The 23,957-nt window shown below is 33.1% G+C and overlaps 2 protein-coding genes and 1 non-coding gene across 3 annotated transcripts; 1 reads left to right on the top strand and 2 right to left on the bottom strand.

Moving 5' to 3' along the window:
- Positions 1 to 1,324: 1,324 nt before the first annotated feature.
- Clp (Cleavage and polyadenylation specificity factor subunit 4) lies at positions 1,325 to 2,393 on the bottom strand. The gene is made up of 2 exons (XM_072538744.1): positions 2,190 to 2,393; positions 1,325 to 2,128 (listed from the first exon to the last, which is right to left on the bottom strand). The coding sequence occupies exons 1-2, from the start codon at positions 2,290 to 2,292 to the stop codon at positions 1,398 to 1,400; spliced, it is 834 nt and encodes a 277-aa protein (XP_072394845.1). The 5' UTR covers positions 2,293 to 2,393; the 3' UTR covers positions 1,325 to 1,397.
- A 650-nt stretch (positions 2,394 to 3,043) lies between these two features.
- LOC140447073 (U1 spliceosomal RNA) lies at positions 3,044 to 3,206 on the top strand. The gene has a single exon (XR_011951572.1). It is a non-coding gene; the product is annotated as a U1 spliceosomal RNA (small nuclear RNA).
- An 8,918-nt stretch (positions 3,207 to 12,124) lies between these two features.
- LOC140445040 (U3 small nucleolar ribonucleoprotein protein MPP10) lies at positions 12,125 to 23,942 on the bottom strand. Its single transcript, XM_072536828.1, has 7 exons — positions 23,734 to 23,942; positions 23,065 to 23,645; positions 21,931 to 22,269; positions 21,622 to 21,834; positions 17,665 to 17,919; positions 16,746 to 16,909; positions 12,125 to 12,354 (listed from the first exon to the last, which is right to left on the bottom strand). Exons 1-7 carry the CDS (start codon positions 23,811 to 23,813, stop codon positions 12,202 to 12,204), a joined length of 1,785 nt encoding a protein of 594 aa, XP_072392929.1. The 5' UTR covers positions 23,814 to 23,942; the 3' UTR covers positions 12,125 to 12,201.
- Positions 23,943 to 23,957: the final 15 nt, after the last annotated feature.

The raw sequence follows: 23,957 nt of genomic DNA, 5'->3' as shown, positions 1-23,957 counted from the left end.
TACTAAGGAACATTGTTGATGCTCCTTGGTACATCAGAAATGTCGACCTTGACAAGGACCTTGAGATGGAAGATGTAAATAAAATTATCAAGAAGATGGCAGGTAGTCACGAACAATGGTTCCATAAATATGTAAACATCGAAGCCATCCAGCTCCTCGATAATACTGGGTTAGAAAGAAGACTCAAACAAACAAAACCATTTGAGTTAGTGTAAAGTGTAATTAGTGTAAAAGCAGAGCATAGTGCTGTGTTGTGAATTTGCATGTTAGGTATTAGTGCATAGCTGTTAGATAAAATAAGGGGATGCCATAGGGTTGATAATTGGTCAGCGTTGACCAGATTCCAATGGTATAAACACAGTAGGTGTTTAATAAAAAAAAAGGTTGATAGACAGGTATTTCCCATCAAAACATTAACTCCAACTGGGACAAAAGAAAAAATACTAAACAATTGTGTAGTTTGTGCAAAAGAGCTACCACATTTACATGTAAACAATGTGACATACCATTGTGTGCCAATGTATGTTTTGAAATATACCACATGCTTGTGAAATTTTGAAAATCATAACTAAATATACACTTGTAGGCATTTTTTGTTATGTTAATTCTTACATACAAAAGCAATGATTATTCAAAGTATATATTTTTGTACCTTTTTGTCTGCTATTTAAGTATATGTAAAGTTTCAAGACATAAATAGTAGTACACCAGTGCTACATCGAAAGGGTTTAATGGATTGAAGTTCACCTGATGTATATGTACAGCAAATATTGAAGGTCATTTTTGATAAATTCATTATGAACCTCATATGTCAAAACATTTTTGCTTTTGAGCTGCTGATTATACATCTGACTCTTAAACCTGAAGTTTTTTTCTTTGGTTCTACTTTTCACTTTTTTAATATTCATTTGAGCAAAATACACTGACACTGCAAAAGACAAGTAATCAATATAGAAATTTATTATCTTTAATGGGAATTAACCACAATCTCAGTTGAAAATACATTTATTTTGATGTTTCGTTTTCCACTTTATCAATCATTCCTAAAATACTCAGGTAAAAATTAAAATGTTAAAATAAACATTTTTAACTGAAATTGTGGTTAATTTCCATTTAAAATAATAAATAACATTAAAATGGTGCAATAAAATAGCTTCCGAACAATAGCAATATTGTATACCACATTAATGACATACATCACAATGAAGAAGTGAGTTAGCTGATAGTTTTTTTAGCAGCCAATAGAAGTATTTTTGTATAAAACACCAACCATTTTTTCATTACAAGGTGCCTATGTAAATTATATATTACAGATAAACCCCAAAAATATAAAATTCAATTTAATTATTGTTAACCTACATATTTTTATCATTATTTTATATATAATACATAATATGCTAGAGTTCATTATTTTCTGTGTCCTTCTTAGATTGGGATAAAAATGCTAAATGGCCTTTGGGACATCTGTTGGCATAATGTCCTTTAGTACCACACTTATAACATGTAACATCTTCCAGTCTTTTGGGTAACATTTTTTGCAAATACAAATTTTGACTAGTTTGATCTGCATGATTTTCTTGACTCTTCTCATCCTGTAGAAAAAGAACCTTCGTTGGATCTACCATTTTATTGCAATGGATAGCTTTATGACCATGTTCACCACAAAAATGACATATAGTCTTTTTCTGTTCCTTTTGTTGATCTGGAGGAGCTGGAAGTTCAAATCTTGGATGCATATATTTACATTTAGGTCCGTCAGGACAAAAACCAGCTAAATAGTTTGTGCATAACACCCTCCTGACGTGTCTGTGTCTGCAATGGGGACCATGTCTACAAAAACCTCTATCATACCAAGGACAATCTTTGATTTTACTCTCTGGGTCAATATGAAGGAAGGGACATTCTTTATTGTGACAAGCATTAAAACGTGAATAAAAATAACATTCAGGCATTTTAGTCATATCATATTCATGGAGAAACTCGCACTGATCTCCTTTTTTGCATAATCCTCTAAGCCAATGTTTGCACACAATGGTTCTATCTCCTCTAACATGTCTGAAAGGGCATTGTGGACCCTTTTTACAACCGTTGACTGTACTAAAAAATAAACAAACAGCCGCCGTTGATTCTAAAATAGAAAGAAATAGTCAAAATAAATTTAATACTGAATTGGATCATACTAAACTTACTATCCATTCCTTGAAATGGTAATGGAAGCGCTCCATATTGTTCTTCAAGAGCTACTTCTATATCGAATTTAATATGATCAACATTCGCTACTACACATTCCATTTTTACTCGTTTATTCACACCAAATATTTTACAAATACTTAAAAATCTACATTTGTTTATAAAAATTACTGTTAAGTTTAAACCTCACAAAATACCGCAACACCATACACCACTACTTTAGATTAGACTTCAACTGTCAATGTCAACCTAAAAATATCGCACAGGGAAATCGAAATATGCTCCTGTATTTTGTAAACTTGGTAACATTCCGAAAAAGGCATATTTGAATAAATTACATAAATATAATATTATTGGGCATATTGGACAATATGTAAAACTAGATATTAAAATTATCATTTGAAGTAGGAAACCATACGATGCCATGGGAAACCATGAGATTATTCATAAATTACCAGAACAAAAATGCTCTGCAAAAATATTGTTTTATATTTTAGGAATTCTTATTTACGCCACAAATTACCGCTAGAAGAGCAAGGTAATATTAAAAATATTAGATGGTTTGAAAAAAGATTTGTTATGTCGGTACATTACATTTTTTAACTGTTGTTTTATCCTGTTGACGGTATAAACTATTTTCATCTACCTTGTAAAATATGAATAAAATATCTAAATTCCATTTTTAAATTATCAATCTGGTAGAAATGTTTCAAAGTCAGTTTACGTTTAAGGACGTAAAAACATGAACACTGTAATAAGTTTACACTGTTTCCGGCTAGATGGAGCTAGTAACAGACTGCTCAAGCTATTATTGAAATCGTACACACAGTCTCAAGGTCGACAACCAGAAAGCATACTTACCTGGCGTAGGGGTTACCGTGATCAACAAGGCGGTTCCCCCAGGGTGAGGCCCTCCCATTGCACTTCGGTTGGGTTGACCCCTGCGATTATCCCTAATGCGGATAACTCGGGCGCGTAATTTTTGGTAGTCGGGACTGCGTACGCGCTGTCCCGGTGTTATATAATCAAAACATAATATTTAATTTTATCTACAAAATTTAAAAATTTACAGATAATATTGTCAAATTCCAGTAAACAGGTTTTTAAATATTATTTGTATGAGCAGTATGAGCACAGTACACCACCCAACTGGTGTATTCTGTGGTATGAATATAATAATTTTGATTTTTTTGTAGTCAAACGTAAAACAAAAATGATATATTTCATTTTATACATTTAGTATAATGCTATTAAAATTCGTAAAATAGATTTTGGATGACGTACCAAATGCTTTCTTATCTCTTCTGTTAACGAGGAAACGAGTTGATTTGGTTGAATTAGCGAGCACTAGAATCGCGATTATTTTAGTATCACAGCATTATACAAATGTTGTTCCTTATGCTGTGGTATCACACTGTTTCAAAAGAGAAAAACATAAATTGTAGCATAAAAAATAGTCCACAATTTTTGTAATAGTTTGATTTATTCTCTTTTTTACTAAACAAATAACAATTAATTTAAGACTTATCATAAAAAAATATAAGAGATGGCAAAACAAAAAATATAATAAAATTAAGCCGGAATATTGTTACAATCATTGCAAATTGGATTTACATATTCCAAACAAAGATACTATTTACAAATCGAACAAAAATATTTCGTTTTTCGATTCTTTTTTCATCCACAGTCACCACACCTCCTAATTGCTCCCAGAGTTCTTTGAATTGGCACGACATCTTCATTCAAATAACAGATCTACTTTAGTCGATTATTGTCTTCGGTATATAGACATTTTGGCTTCGATTCTTTTGATAGTTGTACATATAGCCCAGTCTGGTTATACAAAAATCATCGATTTCACGGCAAAATGTTTCGCAGATATCTGAAGCTTTTAAGACATAGGTGGGGGTTACTACATGACGAATAGATAAAAAGATACTCCTATTTTTACCTTGCGTTTTTTTTTAAACAATAATTTATGGTCAGAATTTGATTTTTTATCTATAAGTTTTTTCCCTTATAATTTAAATAAACACTATTTATACCATTTTTTATATCAAGAATAACTTTATTTTCCCGTTTTTTCAATTAAAATTGATAAATAATTTACGGAGATATTTGCAAAAAAGCAGTTTTTTTGCACTAATTTATAAATTTAATCAATTTTTTTTATTAACAAAATAAAATGTTATTAATACATTTCACCATTGAGGAACAACCGTCCTTTAAATTTGTGCGAAATTTCCCCCCGATCGGTCAAATAGTTAAAAAGTTATTCAATTTGTTTATCCCTGGGACTAATTATTTAAACCATTGAACTTGCCCTATGAATGATGCTAGACACATTTAACAAATTTCATAGGATTCTTTAAGACTTATACTATCTCAGAAGTTAAATGAATATTGAGTTTTCATCGAAATTATTTACAAAATAAACGTTTGAAAAAGGGGTATGTTTTTTACTTATAAACAATTGTAATAACTTCTATATTTTTCAAGCTACAGACTTGTACGTACAACCATTAGATAGCTGGTAAAAAAACTCACATTTAACAAAAAAAATAAACGTTCTATGAACAATAGGAACGAAGTTAGCGACAATTTTTTTGTTAATTATATCTCCATTGTTTATAAACATTAAGAAGTAAAATTTGCACAAATTTTGAACGAAAATCCAAACTTTATATTGAATTTTATAGCTATAAAATTCATCCAATTTTTCCAAACTTAAAACCTTTCGAAACGAAGTTACTTTCGAAAGATCGACATAGGAAAGTGGAGGGGAAACTGTTTTAGCTCCTCGCTGCAAAATTTAATATTATGGTTACGGATTTATCATTCAAAAGCTTCAGCAGTTCTGTAGGAATTTCATCAGGTCCATTTGTTTTTCCATTTTTAGCGTTCTTATTGCGTATTCTACTTCTTCTTTCAATATATCTGGCCCAGTTGCATTGATTATCTGAGTTAAGTTGTTTCTATCGTCTTCAAATAATTCATTCAGGTATTCTGTCCATCTTTTTATTTTATTCTCTAGATCTACAATAAGATTTCTATCTTTGTCTTTAAGTTTACCTATTTGGCATTTCTTTATGCTTCCTGTTATCTCTTTTACTTTTTTGTGCTTATTGAACGCATCGTACTTTTTCTCATAGGTTTGCATTTCTTCACATTGTTCTTTAATCCACTCCTCTTTGGCTTCTTTTATTCTCTTTTTTATGTGTTTATTTATTGCTTTGTGTTTGTCTGGGTAATTCTTCATCTTTCCTCTTTGTTCCAGCAAGTCTAGTATATCTTATGTCATCCACCCCTTATTCTTTGTTGTTGTTTTTGTAAGATGTTTCTTTCCTGCTGTTTGTATAGCTGTATTTATGTACTTTAATTTTTGGTTAACGTTGTTTGTATCGTTAATTTGTTGCTGCACTGAACGGAGGTTTTCATTTATTTCTTCTCCTGTTTCTTGTCGTATATTTTTGTTTCTAAGTTTATTTAAATCTAGTGCCTTTCTGTGTGGTCTTCTAATCTTTTTTGGTCTCGCCTCTATCACAGTAACTACCGGGTTATGATCTGAGCCTATATCAGCTCCTGGGTACGTCTTAGTACATTTAACAGCATTATGATACCTCCTTGCTATCATAATGTAGTTTATTTGATTTCTCACTATTTTTTCTTTGGTATGTTGTGGAGATGTCCATGTATATAACCATCGAGGAGGTAATTTGAAAAAGGTATTTGTTATTACGAAGTCTTCACTTTGGCAAAATTGAATCAATCGATCTCCTCTGTCATTTCTGTTTCCAAACCCATATTTTCCTACTTGTTTTCCTACCTTACCTTGACCCACCTTGGCATTAAGATCGCCCATTATTATGTTAATGTATGGAAAGACTGACTTAATAAGTGAAGAAAAAGGTTCAGACCTGACAGTGAAGTCGAATAAATAAACCAAATTTGAACTTTTAAACCAATGTCTGTAAAGAAAATAAATAAAGAAAAACATTGCAAAATTTACTAAGGCAAGTGATGAAAAAATTGACTTAGTTTATCAAAGCAGTAAGGCAGATTAGATTAATATTGTATATCATATTTGTAAGAAAAACAGAATAAAAATCAATATTGTTAATTATAAAAATACAAACAATTATAATTAATATAAGGAATATAATAATATAATGTGTAAAAAATTACCTGAAATTTAATTTATAAAATATATAAGTATTATTACATCATTGATATAAAATGAAAAAACATATGTTGATTTTCCGGGATTTTCCGAGATTTATGGGGGGTGAAAATTATGTCATCATTATTAATACTGCGACAGACTATTCGAGCAAATTAAAAAAAAAGTAAGTATTTAGGGTGAATTTCAAATGGACTCAATTTTTCCGAGTTTTCCCATATTTTCCGGCCAGTGAAAACTATGTAGGTATTCATATTTCGACGAGCTACCCCAGAATAAAAAAAGAGGCTTGCAGCTGCAAAGGAAGCCAAGATAATGTAAATTTTTCCTACGTGTTGCAATTTGAAGTTCTGATGCCGAAAAAAAAAACGGAGCTGAAACAGAGATATCCTCTCCACTTTCCTATGTCGATCTTTCGAAAGTACCGTCGTTTCTAAAAATTAGATAAATTTTATAGCTATAAGTTTCAATATAAAGTTTAGATTTTCATTCAAAATTTGTGCAAATTTTACTTCTTAATGTTTATAAACAATGGAGATGATTTTTTTAAAAATAGTCACTAACTTCGTTCCTATTGGTCATAGAAGGTTTTTTATTTTTTAATGTGAGCTTTTTTGCCAGCTATCCAATGGTTGTACGTACAAGTCTGTAGCTTGAAAAATATAGAAGTTATTACAATTGTTTATAAGTAAAAAACATACCCCTTTTTCAAACGTTTATTTTGTAAATAATTTCGATGAAAACTCAATATGCATGTAACTTCTGAGATAGTCTAAGTCTTAAAGAATCCTATGAAATTTGCTGAATGTGTCTAGCATCATGCATAGGGCAAGCTCAATAGTTTAAATAATTAGCCTCAGGGATAAACAAATTAAATAACTTAAATAAAATATTTGACTGATCGGGGGGAAATTTCGCACAAATCTAAAAGATGGTAATTCCTTGATGTTTAAATGTATTAATACCATTTTATTTTGTTATATAATTTTGGAATTTGTATGTCACAATTGTAAATAACAAAGGAATTTATTGCTGTAAACATTTAAAAGGCTGTACAAAACAACCATAGGCCATCTTCTACTACAACGTGCCTCATCATATTGTGCGCATAATTTATCTACGGTATCAACACCGCTTTTTGTGTTGTTATATGCTAATATAATTCCGGTTTTCCAGTTACAGGATCAATATCGTCCCCATGGTGCGTAGTGGAATATAACAGAACGTTTTTGTTTTTTTTTTGGTTTATATGACACTAGTGTTCCTCTTGAACCAAACCCAAATGTACTAGAGCCAAGAGATCGTCCTTGATTGTTAGAGAAATATGCAGGAATTTCTCTTTTATTCACTTTTATTGTTCCCAAGAGAGTTAAACCATTTACCTTCAAGCATATACCAAGATCAACGCTGGTGTACCAATTGTCGGTGGTAACATTTCTCTTAGATCCTTAGATATGTTGACAGGCCCGTTCGGCCACTGCCTTGGTACTAGTGTCTAGATACGATGGACCACCCACCTGGTCTTTGTAAACGTATACTTCCATGTTATTGGTATAAAATAACTTCGCATTAGATAGTGCAAATGCTTGGTATGTACTGGCGGAATGAGCACCGTCCTAAAAAGCCTCCAACTTTTTGTCCACGGTTACGTATTGGGTATTGCGAATGAGAGAAACATTTTTTCTGATTTTCGTTCCACTTGGTAATAAGATCTCTTATTGGCGCTAACTTATCTAAACTAACTCTATCATCAGTTGGCATGTACCTTAGTAAATTTCTGAATCTCGTGATGTTCATTGTTAGTCGAAAAACATCTATACCAGTGCCGTCCGTTTTCCACAAGTCTGTTGTATTAAGGTGACTTACCTTTCTTACAGCTGCAAGATATGAGACCTAAAAGAGTACGAATTTCATCAATGTTTGTTGGGTATATATCTCGATAGCGACTTAACTTCTGCTTTTCTGGTTCTAGTTTTGTATTGGTCCCATCAAAAATTATTTGCAACATGTCAGTATCAAATAGATTGTTCCAGATATCTAAAATATCGGTTTTATGTCTGACACATTATTTTCAACCCGAAAGCTGCAGAACAATATTTTAACTTCGAGTTCTGACCTTCTTAGAGACAATATGCTTAGCCCATTTTGTTTTCACCTAAGGAAAGCTAAAGCAGAAGAGTATAAAAATAGAACTTAATAGGTGCATGATAGGGTGAAGGGAATATATTGAAATATCGAAACATACATAAAAAAGTGAAAGATTTTAATTATATTAAGTAGATGCATCCGAGACGAAAATACTATTGATAGGGTCAAACCGCGATAGAAAAAATACTTTCACATTTTGTTAAACAAAGAATTTTACAGAAAAGTAGTAGAACTAACGAATAAAATAACACAATAACAAAGGAAGAAGTTTTTCAGCGAGGAACACTATAAAAAAATGAAGGAAGAAGGAAGTTAAAAAAGTTGGATCGAATTATATCCTTGGAGAACTGTGGACTGCGTTAGGAGAGACAAGAACAAGGTAGCTAATGGCTTTAATAGAATTTTTTTTTATTAAACACCTAAGCTGTATGTATACCTCTGAAATCTGTCACAGTTGACCAATTATCAATTTTTCTGTGAGTTAAACTACTAAATGATAATCTGAGAGCTTAAACCTATGGCGGCCTCTTATTTCATCTAACTATGCACTATAGGCAGAAGGGGTCCAGGGAGGAGAAGACACTCGTGGCTCCAAAACTTGCGGCAATGGTTCGGATTGTCATCTGCTGAACTATTCAGATCTGCCGTAAACAAAGTCAGAATAGCCATGTTGATTGCCAACGTTCGGAACGGACAAGGCACATGAAGAAGAAGATGCACTATAGCTAGCATACAATGCAACACTAAGTATTGTTGAAATAATATGGCAGTAAAGTGGGCATGGTAACTCCGTTGTCTTTTGCTAAATTTAGTGTCTCAATAGAGAAGTGGCTTTCATGATTATCCAAGATCAATAATATTGGATTTGTTTTGGAACTGTTCGAGTTTTATATATAAAATGCCGCATAGCAGCTACAAATAATTCAGAGTTCATCCATCCTAAAGGATTTGATAAGTCCTAATGTAACAGCAGGTGCTCCGTTTAACGCTGACAGGGGGTAATGCAGTTCCTGAAATATTAGGGAAAGGTTAAGTATTGTAGAAAGTCATACTTTTGTAAAATTTACGAACCTGTTACACTATAATGCAGCACATTGTAACAAATATATCTCATTCGCTGCTTGTGATTTTATTAGTTTGTTTTACTCCCCTTGGTGCAAGAATCGTTGATGACTTTTGTACAGTTGTTTCATCTAAATTGAACATGCGTATGCCTTCAGAAAATCCATGAAAATGCTTCAAAACTTAATCTAAATTTCGAAAAAATGCATCCACATTACAACGATTAAATGATGTAACCCTGGATAAACTGTAAATCTTCCTGTAAACCTTCTGGAGTTCGGGATGTCTCTTTCTGAAACCATGAAGCCCGTCAAGTCCAGCAGACTTCATTTCGTCACATTTATGAGGCATATGAATTTTGTTATATAGACAGAGTTCGTAAGTTTCCGTAACACATTTTGTTGCATTGTATTACGTAATTTTTAAGCAATATTTCTTGTTCATCATTTAATACCCTTCGAGTATCGTAGTGGGGTTTACACAATAATACGCCGTTGAGAGCTTCTTTAGTTTTCTTTATGTTTGATGTTTAATGCCATTTCTCTCGGCTTCTATTCTGAGGCTTAAGTTATGTTTTAATACATCATTACGGTATACACAGGGATAAAATCTTATTATAACAAAAAGAATACTCTAAGTTAAAGGTCACTCATCTATTTCTACTGAATACTGGTTCAAAATATGTAAGAAAAAATTTGAGTCCAGCAGCATTAAGACGTTTAACATTATTAATTAGCCAGTTCAAATCAAAGAATGATGTTTGAGAGAGTTTTATATGCCGTGTTTAGGAGTGAAATTCCTCTATAATTCTCTATAATTTTGGTTTGTCCCTTTTTTGTGGATGGTCACTATTATGTTTTCCTTCCACCGTGCTGGTATCCTTTCTTCTAACGATATGTGCGTTATTAGCTGGTGGATTTGGCGATGTAATGCGTCTCCCCCATATTTTGGGTTTCTTCAAAGGAGGGATTTTTGACAGGCATGTCCGCTGTGATATAGATCTCTTCTTTGTGCTGTTCTTCCTGTATGATATTTAGAAGGTCCCTAAAATACTCTTTCCATTCTTCAGTTACTTCTTTACAGTCGATTATCATACGGCCTTGATTGTGTCTCAGTGTATGGATGGAATTGGTTCTAATCCCTTATGCTGAAAATGTCCTAGGCGAATATCAAGCCGGTTTTAGGGCAAACATATCAACAATAGATCAACTATTCACGCTGAGACAACTTCTAGAAAAGGGATGGGAGTGTAACAGACCCATACACAATCTTTTCATAGACTTTCGACAGGCATATGACAGCGTAGAAAGAAGCCAAGTATGAAATGCCATGGCGGAGTTCTCAATACCAAAGAAACTCATTCGCATGACCAAAGTCTGTATAGAGGATGGAAAATCTAAAGTACGTGTAAATAATAAAATGTCTGGCAGCTTTGAAATCAACAGTGGACTCAAACAGGGTGATGCGTTATCTCCACTACTTTTTAACCGTGTATTAGAGAAAGCCATGAGGTCGGCCGAAATAAAAAAAGAATTGCTATCGGTTCAAGGTCCCAAGCTAATACTCGCATATGCAGATGTCATAGATCTCGTTGCAGACTCCATCCTATCCACGAAAGACATCTTCAACAAGGTGGAAGGAGCAACAAGTGAAGTAGGGCTGAAGATTAATGAAGAGAAGACGAAATATATGTGTATAAATAGAACGACACGAAGAGACAGAATAGGACAAAATGTGACGGTCAACACCTTCAATTTCGAATGAGTACAACGTTTTAAGTATCTGTGGGCCGTAATCACAGCTGACAACGATGTTACTGAAGAAATAAAAGACAGAATCCAATCTGCAAACCGCTGTCTATTCGCACTGGATAAGCTCATAAAATTAAAAAATCTTACAAGAAGTTCAAAGATCAAAACTTATAAATCCATCGTCAGACCTGTAATACTATACGGATGCGAAACGTGGACCATGACCAAAGCAAACGAAGAAAAGCTCAGACGCTTTGAACGAAAAATACTTTCGGACCTCACCATGACATCACCAGAAACCAGTATAAGATCGGAACCAATATCGAATTAAAAGCACTCTATAATGACGCCGATATTGTCCAAGAAATTAAATCACAGCGACTAAGATGGGCAAGCCACGTGCACAGACTACATAACGAGAGACTTGTAAAACTGATATGGGAGGAGATTCCCACAGGCAAAAGATCACTCGGACGTCCCAGAATGCGATGGAGAGATAACATCCAAGCAGATCTCCGGAAAATGAATATTCCATCTGACCCTAGGTTGATGGAAGACCGAACACATTGGAAAAAGTTGTATAGTCAGCCAAGACCCACCCAGGGTTGTAGCGCTACGTGATGATGATGATGATGAGTTCAAACCAAATCTTGTGACATGCAGATTATCATATCCACGTCAACATACATCAAACTCGTAGCGGAAGCTTCACACACAACCCCAGTTTTGTGTGTATTTGTGTGTGTGTATATAAACAAAACAATTTTCGCACAAAAAATAAAAACAAAATAGCAATATACTAAACAAAACCGCTGTATTACTTATCTTATATACATAGTTTTAAAAAAATAAAACAACAAAAAACAAAAACTACAATTTCAATTTTCTCGCATTCAATTTGTTTGTGTTTTTCTTTTTCCCTGATCCCTGAACTTTTTTATTAATATGGGCTTGTGCTTGTTCTTGTAGTTGTGTGAAGAATGCTTTCGAAGACTTGATACTTTTCGTACTGCTTTCATCCATCTGAAAAAAAAAAAAGATTTTTTTGCAATAATCAATACTATTACGTATGCGGATATATTGGTATAGTACAAACGGATTTCGCTCAGAATGTGTAGACGTTATTTAATCTTTTAATCCCTGAGTCATATTACCGATAACAGCGATGAATGGAAATAAAAAGTTCCGGACTAATACTCACAATAACTTTTACGAGCATAATTATTTGTATAGACGACGATTTACTAAAAAAGAATAATGTTTAGTCTGCTAATAACCCGAATTATTACCCGAATACGAAAGTGTGTCAGTGATAGATATACCACGTTTTTATTTTATCATTTATCACTGCAAACAGTTGTGAACAAGAATTAACGTTACTCAGTTTCAAACTTAGCCTGTGAAAAAAACATTACGTAGATATATTACTTTTAAAATGTGGAGTCCTTGGGAGAATAATAATTCCGAGCATGAGGTTGAAGAAGTAATAGAAGATTTTTATCAATTAGAAGATTTACAGGGCGACTATGTAGAACGTAAGCGAAATATTAAATTATATCGATTATATCCGTTTAATATATTTTTATAATTGATATTTATATGACTTTCCGGATTTTTCAATTTTGATATAACAGGGATAATGTACATATACATGCTTTTCTATTCAAAATCATAACTTTTTTATTTTAATTGGCGCAGAATTGATAAAACATTGTAAGAAAATAATTTATAATTTTAAAACTGATTGATATTCGAGAATACTTGTTCTTCACACAATGTTGCCAAACTGAGTTTTGTTATTTTCGGTGTAAATTATCTAGCCGAATTTCGAGTCTAATATACACTGTATTCATTATAACTTAGTCTTAACAATCTAGTCAATTTAGTAATTAATTTTGTTTTATGTTGGTCAAATTTTGACTTAAGTACTCGTAGTCAATATTAATTGTAACTTAAAAGTACAAAAATAATTAACATTTTGCAGTTCATATAAAAAAAATTAATATATATATATATATATATATATATATATATATATATATATATATATATATATATATATATATATATCAATTAGAATACAAGTTTAAATGTTTACTTTTGAAATTTTAATGTCGTTTATATAATAAAATTTACACTACTCAACAATTGAAGTGGATAATTTTAAAATTCCTAAAATTAACATATAAAACTATTTTTAAAATAATTGCCTGTACTATACTCTATATGCTATCTTTATTGCCAATATTTTTTGCATGTGGTTTTTTTCTCCCTATTCTTATCGGCCCTTATCTCGTACAAAGAGGGACATGTTGTTCCAAACATGAATATATCATTCGTATAAAAGTGGTTGTATTGGCTTTACCAGTTGTCAATAAGTCAAGAAATCTATTTATCACAAAAACATTATGCCGCAAAGACGTTTAAAACAAGTGCAGCTCGAGCAATTAGTTCGTTGGATCCAACAAGGCATAACTTAACAAGAGGTTGCTATGAGGCTAAATGTGTCGCAAAGTGTGATAAGTCGTGCATGGAATCGGTATGTTGCAACTGGATCTGCAACATACAGGCATGGAGGAAGAAGAGAACGATATACAACTCGTCGCCAAGACCGTTTTGTAGTTCTGGCGGCAAGAAGAAACCCAACATTCACGGCTTCCAGAATTAACAGTATCTTCAGGCGTGCTACTGGACGAGCGATTTCCAGTCAAATTGTCAGAGGATGGTTACATGCATTCAATTTAAAGGCTAGACGGCGCGCTACCCATCCACGACAAACTAAGGAGCAGCGTGCATGCAGATTTCGCTGGGCGATAGAACACTATCAGTGGAATTTCGAAAATTGGAGGAATTGTCTCTTTACTGACGAGTCCAGATTTCGTTTGTATACGAATGATGGCCGAATATTGGTGTGGAGGGAAAGAGGACATCGTGATAATGAAAATCTGAGAGTCCCAACCACTCTTTTTGGAGGTGGATCCGTTTGCGTGTGGGGAGGCATATGTTTTGACGGTCGCACGGACTTAGTCGTCTTAATTAATGAGACAATGACTGCTACACGATATCGAGACAGAGTCATAGTACCAATAGTTGTTCCATTTTTTGGTGCAATAGGCGAATTTGTTCTGATTGATGATAATGCTCGCCCTCACCGTGCCAGAATTGTCAACGAGTGTATAGAAGCTCATGGCATTACAAGAATGGAGTGGCCACCGTGTTTACCTGATATGAATTGCATTGAACATGTTTGAGCCGAAATGTCTAGGCAACAAAACAGGCTCCTTCAACCGCCCTAAACCTTAGATCAGTCGGCCAATACATTACGCTCGATTTGGGAATGTATACTGCAGAAGTTCATCAATAATTTAATAAGAGGTCTTCCAAATAGAGTTAGAACACTAAGGCGACACAGAGGTGGACCCACACACTATTAATTTTTCTTTTCGGAATATTAGAAATTGAGCAGGAATAGAAATTTTAGGTTGTTAATTTTACAATTTTTGTTTATTTTCTATTTTTTTTTTTCTTAAAGAATTTCTTTCTTTCGGTTCATCTGTATGTAAATACGAAGTAAAAATAAATCTTTATTTATATCACTCCATTTTTCTATTTGACCTTATGAACAAAAAATAAAATACACATTTTCATAATATCCACTTCCAATTCTTGAGAAATGTATAAATACAAACTTTTTAATAAAAATTAATGAATATACACTTCCATTAGTCATGATTATTCTTCTTTTTTAATTCAAGAAATTTGCGATATTAAGTGTATTTCAGCTATTAATAAGAAGTCATATACTCTGCTCACTGAATCCTGTCTTTTTTTTTTCTTCTTTTATGAGAGGAGGTGGTCCAAATGTTCGAAACATACCTCGCTCCTAGAAGGTGGGCAGAACCGCCTTCCAGCCTCGGTTATGCAGGATTCCTCCAGCGTGGCCACGATGATATCCGAAAGCGCTCGCAAAGGTTGTTCGGACACCATCGCCGTCAATGCCAGAGACCTACCTGCTAAAAAAAGACCCTCCTCCGCGGTGAATTACCGACCGGATCACCCTGATTGGGACACAACATCGGCACGGCATTCACCCGATCTCTCTAGCACTTTCTCCATACGACCGAATTCTTCTCTCCCTCTGTTCCTCCCTCTTCATGTTCAATCTCGTCCCTTCTCATTCTGCCTTATCTTGCTCCTGAGCACCGTGCCTCCCTTCGCGTCGCCCCCCTACCCGAAGTATCCCCTTTGAGAATAGCACGAGCCTCGAGATCTTCCAATTTGCCGGAAATCGCTGAGTTTCAAGCAGTACATTCATGTGTTCCAAAAGCCACGTCGGCTCCATACTGCCAATGCGTTTCACCGTTTCTGGTGGTATTCCATCGACTTCCGGAGCCTTTCGTGTCTTTAAGGCACTCAACGCTTCGTTGAGTTCGTCTACGGTAAAAGGTACAGCTCGCTCAGCTTCGGCGTCCCACTGCACTCCATGCCAATGGCCGGGTGGAAACAGCTCTCGGGTAACCTCAAGCTTCCTGTCCAGTGGCATCTCATACAGAGGGTACAAATTGAACTGGTTCATTACGATTTTGTATTCCTGACCCTAAACGTCCCTGAACCCTGCCCTAACTATTTACTAAATGTAATATGTAATAAATTTTGGCGATGGACAAATTATGACTTCGATTGTAAGTGGCTGGAAAGGAGAATTTAAAAGCGGAAAGCTTTTAATAAAAACTAATGAATATACACTCCCATTATTCCTGATTATTCTTCATTTTCTAATTAGAGAGTTCTGACATGAAAAAGCAAATACACTAGCAAAGAAAAAACCACAGAAAAGTAAGATAGCAGATTACCAATGTATCAAAGAAGATATAGTCATCATCATTATCCAGCCTTCATTTATCACGTCCACTGCTGGACATAAACCTCCCTTAAACTTCTCCATTCTTTACGATTTTATGCTCTTTGTTGCCAATTTTTGGTGATACGCCTGGACCTGATGTCGTCAGATCAAAGTGTAGGTGGTTTAAGCCATTTCAATGACTTCCAAATGTTTAAGTATAGTCTCACTTCCATGCTTCCACTTCATACAATAGCACTGGAATGATATAGCGATACGTCATTCTAATGTGACGGACAATACTAAGATCATGGCTGCAAAGTACATTCCTCATTTTTAGAAATGCAGATCGGACTTGTTCTATTAGGCTTTTAATTTCTATGCTTGGATCCCAGCTCTCATTGTTATTACTGCTGAGATACTTGATACTCTGTCCAGTACAGCAATAAATTGCAAAAATATGTAAAATAATCACATGAATAATATTTTGTAATAAGAATCACAACAGTTTAAAAAAAATAAAGATCGAAAATAAAATATGCAAAATTTTCTGTGAGTACATAATTTTACTTACCTTCTGTGTATTTCTGTGTTTAAGGACATTTAAATCAGTCTTCTTGCCTTTACTCTTGCCTTTAGATATCAAATTTTTATTAATAGTTTTGATATGATGCTTCTGTTTCAATTTCTTTTTCCTTCTCTCGCGTTTTTTGTCAGTTTTAGATTTTTCAGATGCGCCTAAAACAAAAATGATTATTAAAAAGTGTTACTGATAAATATTATAAAATGATATGATAAATTAAAATGCTTATGATATATTTATTACATAAAAATGAATCGTTATTTATCTGTGTTAGGCTATAATTTAAGAAAGATTTCATTCATTTTTTTTTTAAGTCGTCTAATTCTGTGTAGAAGGCTCTTACGGAAAGAAAATATAAAAAAATTGCACAGAAAATTAAAAAATTTCAGCAAACTTAACGATTATTTAAATTTCGCACATTTAACAATTTCTTGTTTAACATTTAATCGCATTAACGACCACAGAAACGACACTTCTTCTCAGACGGTGTGATCTACTGCTGCCATTATTTTCATGTAAGTGATTTCATTTTTTATTGCTTAATTAATTAACCCGCTAATTCTATATTTAATACATAATCAATGAGTGTGAGAAAGAAGGTACCACAACATATACTAATGCAACACTGACTAGGCAAGAATTAATGATTTTATAAAATGGTTCAGAAAAAATAAAGCACCAAGTGAAAATTCGATAACAGCAGAAATAATTGATAAAAGAGAAGTTCAACTTTAACAAACACTGTATCATATCACCGTAGTAATAAAGCAAAAAAACTATATGTTATTGCAGCTATCAAAAGTCTCTCCAGTCGTGATTGATTACAGGCAAATTATAGATTCAGTTTTGTACTACTATTATTAGATATTATTGTCTCATGTGGGACAAAATGTGAAAGAGTTCTACATACCTAAAATATCTCCTTTTGTTTTATTTCTAATTTCTTCTGGTGCCAACAAAGAAGCTTCAGTAGCAGTTACAGGAGCAACTTCTTCCATAGTAATTGCTGGCATATTATTTACTACTCTCATCTCAGGTAGAGCTGGTTTTGGTGTGAAATGGAAATTGGAAAGTGCATCTAGTTTATTAAAAAGATCTCTTAACAAAATTTTAATGTCTTTGTGTAAACGAGGCTCTTCTTCTTCTTTATCTGCATTAGCGGGATCTGAAAAATCATATGGTAGATAAAAGAAAAAAATACAATACACTCATTGGATAGGTGTATTCTATAATGTTTCTCGTGTTTTCCAGCATAAAAATTTGAACTTAAAACACCCAAAACAGCAAATCTACTACAAATAATCTCAATAATGCAGCAGAAGTCAAGCGAGCCAATAACTTTGAAACAAAATATCAAAATTAAAAAAAAATATCTCTATAACAGTGTGAAGGTATTTAGTATTTTCAATTATTGGGAATTTGATATTTCCGAAAAAAACCATTTGCAATATACCATTTTTGAACTTTGAAAACTGCTTCCACTTTGAAAAACAAAACAGTTTATTTTATAATTTCTGTCTTATTCTCACAAGATATTTGATAAGACTATAGGTTCAGAAATCAATTTAACAATCAATATGCATCTTCATTGAGCTATTCTGATTCTTATTTCAGTTTCTAGTCAAAGGCTGTTGGGTATTTCAGGTAGATGGAGACAGATATGGCAAAAACACCTCTTCAAAAAACCTACGTGAATCAAACCAATCAGATTATTACTTGTGATAATCTGATTGGTTTGTTCTTCTAGCCAGAATTTGTTAACCTTTGGTCGAGGGAGGTAATGGTTCGTAGGAATTTTTAAGACATTGTGAGAAAAAAAAAAAACATTTGCCAGAATGAGTACACTAGTGGCCAAAATTCTGGAAACTTTACAAAAATTATCGTTTTTTTAGCAAGACTTGTCTCATGATCATGCTTTATATAGTTTACCATTACAATTATATTTTTATTTTATTGTTTTATATTCCCGCATAATATTTTATGTATGTCTCACTCTTTTTTTATTAACATCATTATTTAATAAAATATGGAACCAGATTCAAGCGAAACGACGAAAATCCGAGATTTGTGAATAGCAACATTGGCAATACTGTATTGCGTCAGGGTTTTGCTAGTCAGTCAAGAACCCAACTGGAAGCGGTTAGGTGGCCTTTAGTACAGTTTCGTGCGGCTTTCAGTGTTTATTAGTGACATCAGGTAGTTGTTACTAAGGTGATATTGTTTAATTGTCGGAGAGGAATTCATCAGCGTCGATTCAACGAAAATGGCAACCAGAAACCCAAAACGTGTTGACTGGTCGCCAGGAAAGAGAGCCAAAGCAATTATCCTTTGAGAAGAAGGTTACACTTATTAAGAAATAGCAAACAAATTGGGTGGTGGCGCCACAAAATCAGGTGTAATGAAAGTTTGCAAACGTGGAACGACAAAATCAGCAAAAAGATCTGGCAGAAAACCCAAAGTTAGTCACTACGATGTGCGTAAAATATGCCGACTTTCTTTATAAGATCGTCGCAGATCCGCAAAAGATATTAACGGTATTGTCAAATCAACTAGATTACAAATATCGGACCGCACTATCAGAAGAAAGTTGTGTGAAAATGGATTGCGAGCATGAATTCCTAGGAAGAAGCCGTTCCTAAACAAAAAACAGAGGCAAAAACTCATTGATTGGGCTTTGGCACACTGAGGATGGACAGAAGAACAATGGAGTAAAGTAATTTGGAGTGATGAAACCAAAATCTCGATCTTTGGGAGTGACGGAGTGAAGTTTGTTCGCCGCCGACCGGGAGAAGACCTTTTGCCCCAGTGTACTATGGTCACTATGAAGCATGCTGTGAGTGTCATGGTATGGGCTTGCATGAAAACTAATGGAGTTGGACGTTTAACAGTAATAGAGGGCAATATTAATGCAAAAAAATATCAGGAAGAGATACTGCAAGCCAAACTGCTGCAGACTATCAGAGATTTGTTCGAAGGGGATGCCCAACAATGCATCTTCCAGCAGGATAGAGCTCCTTGTCATACGGCTAAGACTTCCATGGAATGGTTGAGAAACCATGATGTTACTGTTCTGCCTTGGCCTGGAAATAGTCCCGATCTAAATCCAATAGAAAATTTATGGTCAAGGCTGAAAGTCTTAGTATCACGCCGAAACCCAAGCAACAAGAGAGAACTGATAGAAGCCAGTATTCAAAACTGGTTTAGAGTTATTACACCAGAAGATTTGGTTCGTCTCGTCAACTCCATGCCTCACAGAATTGGGTCTGTCCTAAAAAACAAAGGTTATCCTATCAAATACTAATTTTGTTGATAATAATCATTGTACCATTTTTTTTTAAATATATCTACTAATAGCTAACGGCTGTTGTTTTATTTATTTTTAAATTTTTAGAGGATTTTCCCCCTTCAAATAGATGTTAAATATTAAGTAGAAGCATAAAACGATGTAATAAAATTATAGATAACTTATAAATAACATAAGTCTTGTGAAATAGAGGAATGCTGATAACAAAACTAAAATTTTTGAAAAGTTTCCAGAATTTTGGCCACTAGTGTATCACAAAATTTTGGGCAGAATTATCTGGGAAGCCTATTCTGAACAATGTAGCTAAAAGGCTCTGGCTAGCACTTCCAACTACATATTTATGTCAGACAGGAATGCATTCTACCCCTGCTGTTATTTAATATATACTTGGATATAATTTTCATACAGGCCTGGCAAGATAAAAGCTAGGGAGTGAAAATCAATGGTGAAATGATTAATAATCTTAGATATGCTGACAACACTTACACGATAATCTCCATGGCCTTCACGAGTCATTGGATAGCATAAACATTACAGTAAGAAAAATGGGTCTAAAAATGAATGCTTGTAAAACAAAATTGCTTCCCTAATGCTTGCAAATGATTCCCTACAGATAGATCAACAAATCATTGAGATAGTTACTTTAAATATCTGGGATGCTATATTACGGACCAACTAGCTAAAGCTATAGCTAAAATTTCATCAAAGAATGACCAAATGCTATATTTTGTCAATTTTATTAAATGGTACTGAGACTTGATCTCTGAAGGCTGATGCCATCAATCGACTAGAGGCATTTGAGATACAAGAATGCTCCAAATATCCTGGACATAGATGCAGACTATTGAAGCTTGGTTAAATAGAGCAAATGTTGTTTGCTAAATATTGAAAACTGTTAAAATAAGAAAACTTTATACCTATGGCATGTTCTAAAAAGAGACTGATACAGAATTATTTAGCTTATCATGAACAGTAAAATAGTAGGCAGCAGAGGAATTTGAAGGAAGCAGAGGAATTAGAAGAGGAAGCAGATGTCATGGTCCAAGAATATTCATGATTGAACAAGAATATGCAGTAATGAACAACTATTCCAATTAGTTGAAAACTGTGAAAAATGGCACCAAAAGAAGATTTATGTGGAGCAGGGTTTTTATACCTTGTTTTAAAAAAAGTACAGAAATAGATTGGTGCTTTCCATAAACTTAACTCGTGTATAAATCTTCTTTGCTCAAAAGTACATTAGGGTAGTCACTACTTATGACAACCTACAGGCAAGGTTTTTTTATTTTACTTTGTCGATTAAAAAATAAAAACATGTTTCTATTATGAGTGTTAAGGCAATGTATGCCAGGATGAAAAGGATATTTAGTCAAATAAAAAAGAACTACCTATCTGGTTGGTTGGAACATACAAATAAGATGGATAACAAAGAGGCTGTCATTTGCAAAAGAAAATATTGAGATGGTATAGACAAAAGTACTGTGTACCTGTCCACATATTTAACCTAAAATATACTATACTACTTACATATAAAAGTTTTTATTAAAAAAATTATTAACTCACCCAATGCTGCTTGTTGATCAAGAAACTCCTTTTCATATATCTGTGCTAATGAATGTTTACTCTTTTCTTGGTCTAACAATAGTTTCTTCTTATATTCTAGAGGTGTTTCTACAGGTCTTTCTTTCCTAACTACACTATCAAAAGCCTTGTCTTTGATTCTTTGTTTGATTATGTCTTCTAGCTGCATTGTGGTGTTTTCAGTTATGACAGGTGCTGGAAAAGTTGGAAATTATTATTTGAAACTATCTTTATGGAGATAATAAGTATATACAACAAATTTTCTGTACAAAATCATGATTTTTTACATACCTGGTCTAGCAGTTAAGTCAAATTCTACAATTTCCTCCAGCAATGAGTTTTGTGGCCTATTTTCAGCAAGAATCTCCCCTTTTAGTGTCCAAGGTTTTTCACTAACAGCGTTTTCTTCAATTTGTGCAATTTTTTCTTGAAGCCTTTCTTGCCTTAGTTCTAATGAAGATTTAACTACTTGATTTTCGTCTTCATCATCCATCGTTTCAAGAAATTTATTCCTCTTTGGCTTATTCTGGACATCTGGATTACTTGCTCTAAAGAAATCTTTAAATTTTGCAGTTCTAGTTTTATCATTTTCTTCATCTGAATCATCTTCTTCAAATAAATTGATACTATCTAAAAAATTACAATAACATTAGATGAATTCAAATAAGTAAGTTCCAACTCATGGCAAAATTTATACTCACTCATCAAGAAATAACAAAATATAGACAAAAATTGGAAACTAAGAAAATAAAGGATGTTCCAATTCTTGAAAGTTGGCAGAGGCTATATTGTTGAAGCTACACCTGTCAAATTGTTTTGCCAATCCACCAAGAGTGAAATCATTATCCCATAAACAGAATGACCAAAAAGATTATGCCCATTTTAATCCTTGACTGGTAACATGAAGTCTGATTGTGGATTTAAAATTTCTCAGTATCTTAATAACAGATATGTCCCTTAAGACATGGCCCAATCTATTTCTTGACTAATTAAATACCTACTTATTTTCACAATTATTTTAAATGATAAATATATTATTTAAACTACAAATATATTTAGTTTCAAATCAGAAAACATAGTATGAAGCTTCGCAGTAGTCTACAGTTCTACCTACTGTTCCACTTTTTTCCATGATGTGAAACAAATGTGTAAATCTGAATCAAAATTTAGCATGGCTAACAATTTCTTATTTTTGATAAACTATAACTTCTAAACTTATATTTTTAGAATTGAACACACTAACGATATTATTAGTACATGTTATCTTGTATATAATATAAACAATTTCTTATACAATTTCATTTTTATGGCTTTCTAAATATGCCAGTTGGACAGTCTATAATAACTTACTGTTTGCGTAATATTTTTTCACCTTAGCAATTAAGGGTTAAAGAACTAATAACATATAAAGATTTAAAGATTTACCTTCATCATCTGAATCTGATTCTTCTTCTCCTTCAATTTGTTTTGGTTTTTTACTTGAATTGTCAAGATCTTTTTTTTCTTCTGAATTTAAAAAATTTTCCATTTCATCTAGTTTAAAGAATTCATCATCAACAACAGACTTCTTCCTAGAGGTATATACATTTCCATTTTCAATATTATCCACTTCCATTTCTTCTTCGTTACTCACATCTTCTTTTTCTGAAAGATCATCATCTGATACATTTCCAGAGTCATCTTTATCCTCTATTTTAGTTTTTGACTGATCTTTATCATCATCTATCTCATCTCCATCATCATCATAGCTCACTTCTTCATTAACTAAATTTGAAAATACTAAGTTATCCCTATTGATAATATATTTTGGAAGGTTGCTAAGAGATTTTGATAAAACACTACTATTTTGAAGTTCAATTTCTTGCCATATTTGTTCAATATCGAAACCATTAATGAGTAATTGTGGTAAACCTTTCGAATTATTTAATTTCTTCTCCTGTGACTTTGAGAAGTCATAAAATTTTTTAAGATTAACTTTTATACATTCTGGCACATCAGCTTCGGAGCTAAAAAATAAGTGCAATTGTCTTAATTACTAAATATTAAACTATGATTATCAACATTAACAAGGACCAAATAGAACATTATACATACTTTAAAAACCTTTCTGGTTTATGAGTTAACTGTTGAAATTCTTCCACAATTTCATTTAGATTATCGGCGTCGTGAGACATATTTTTAATTATTTATATAATATTTTATTTAGAAATATTTGTAACATTGATTAATAATATTCCACAAAAAAAATAGGTTGGATTGGAATTTATATTTGAACCACGTTTACTTTGACAGTTGACATTTCGTTTTTATTTTTGTTT

This window comes from Diabrotica undecimpunctata, chromosome 7 (assembly GCF_040954645.1).
Source record: "Diabrotica undecimpunctata isolate CICGRU chromosome 7, icDiaUnde3, whole genome shotgun sequence".
NCBI lineage: Eukaryota > Metazoa > Arthropoda > Insecta > Coleoptera > Chrysomelidae > Diabrotica > Diabrotica undecimpunctata.
The sequence above is the reverse complement of the archived record's forward strand: the minus strand, read 5'-3'. Positions and strand labels throughout refer to the sequence as shown.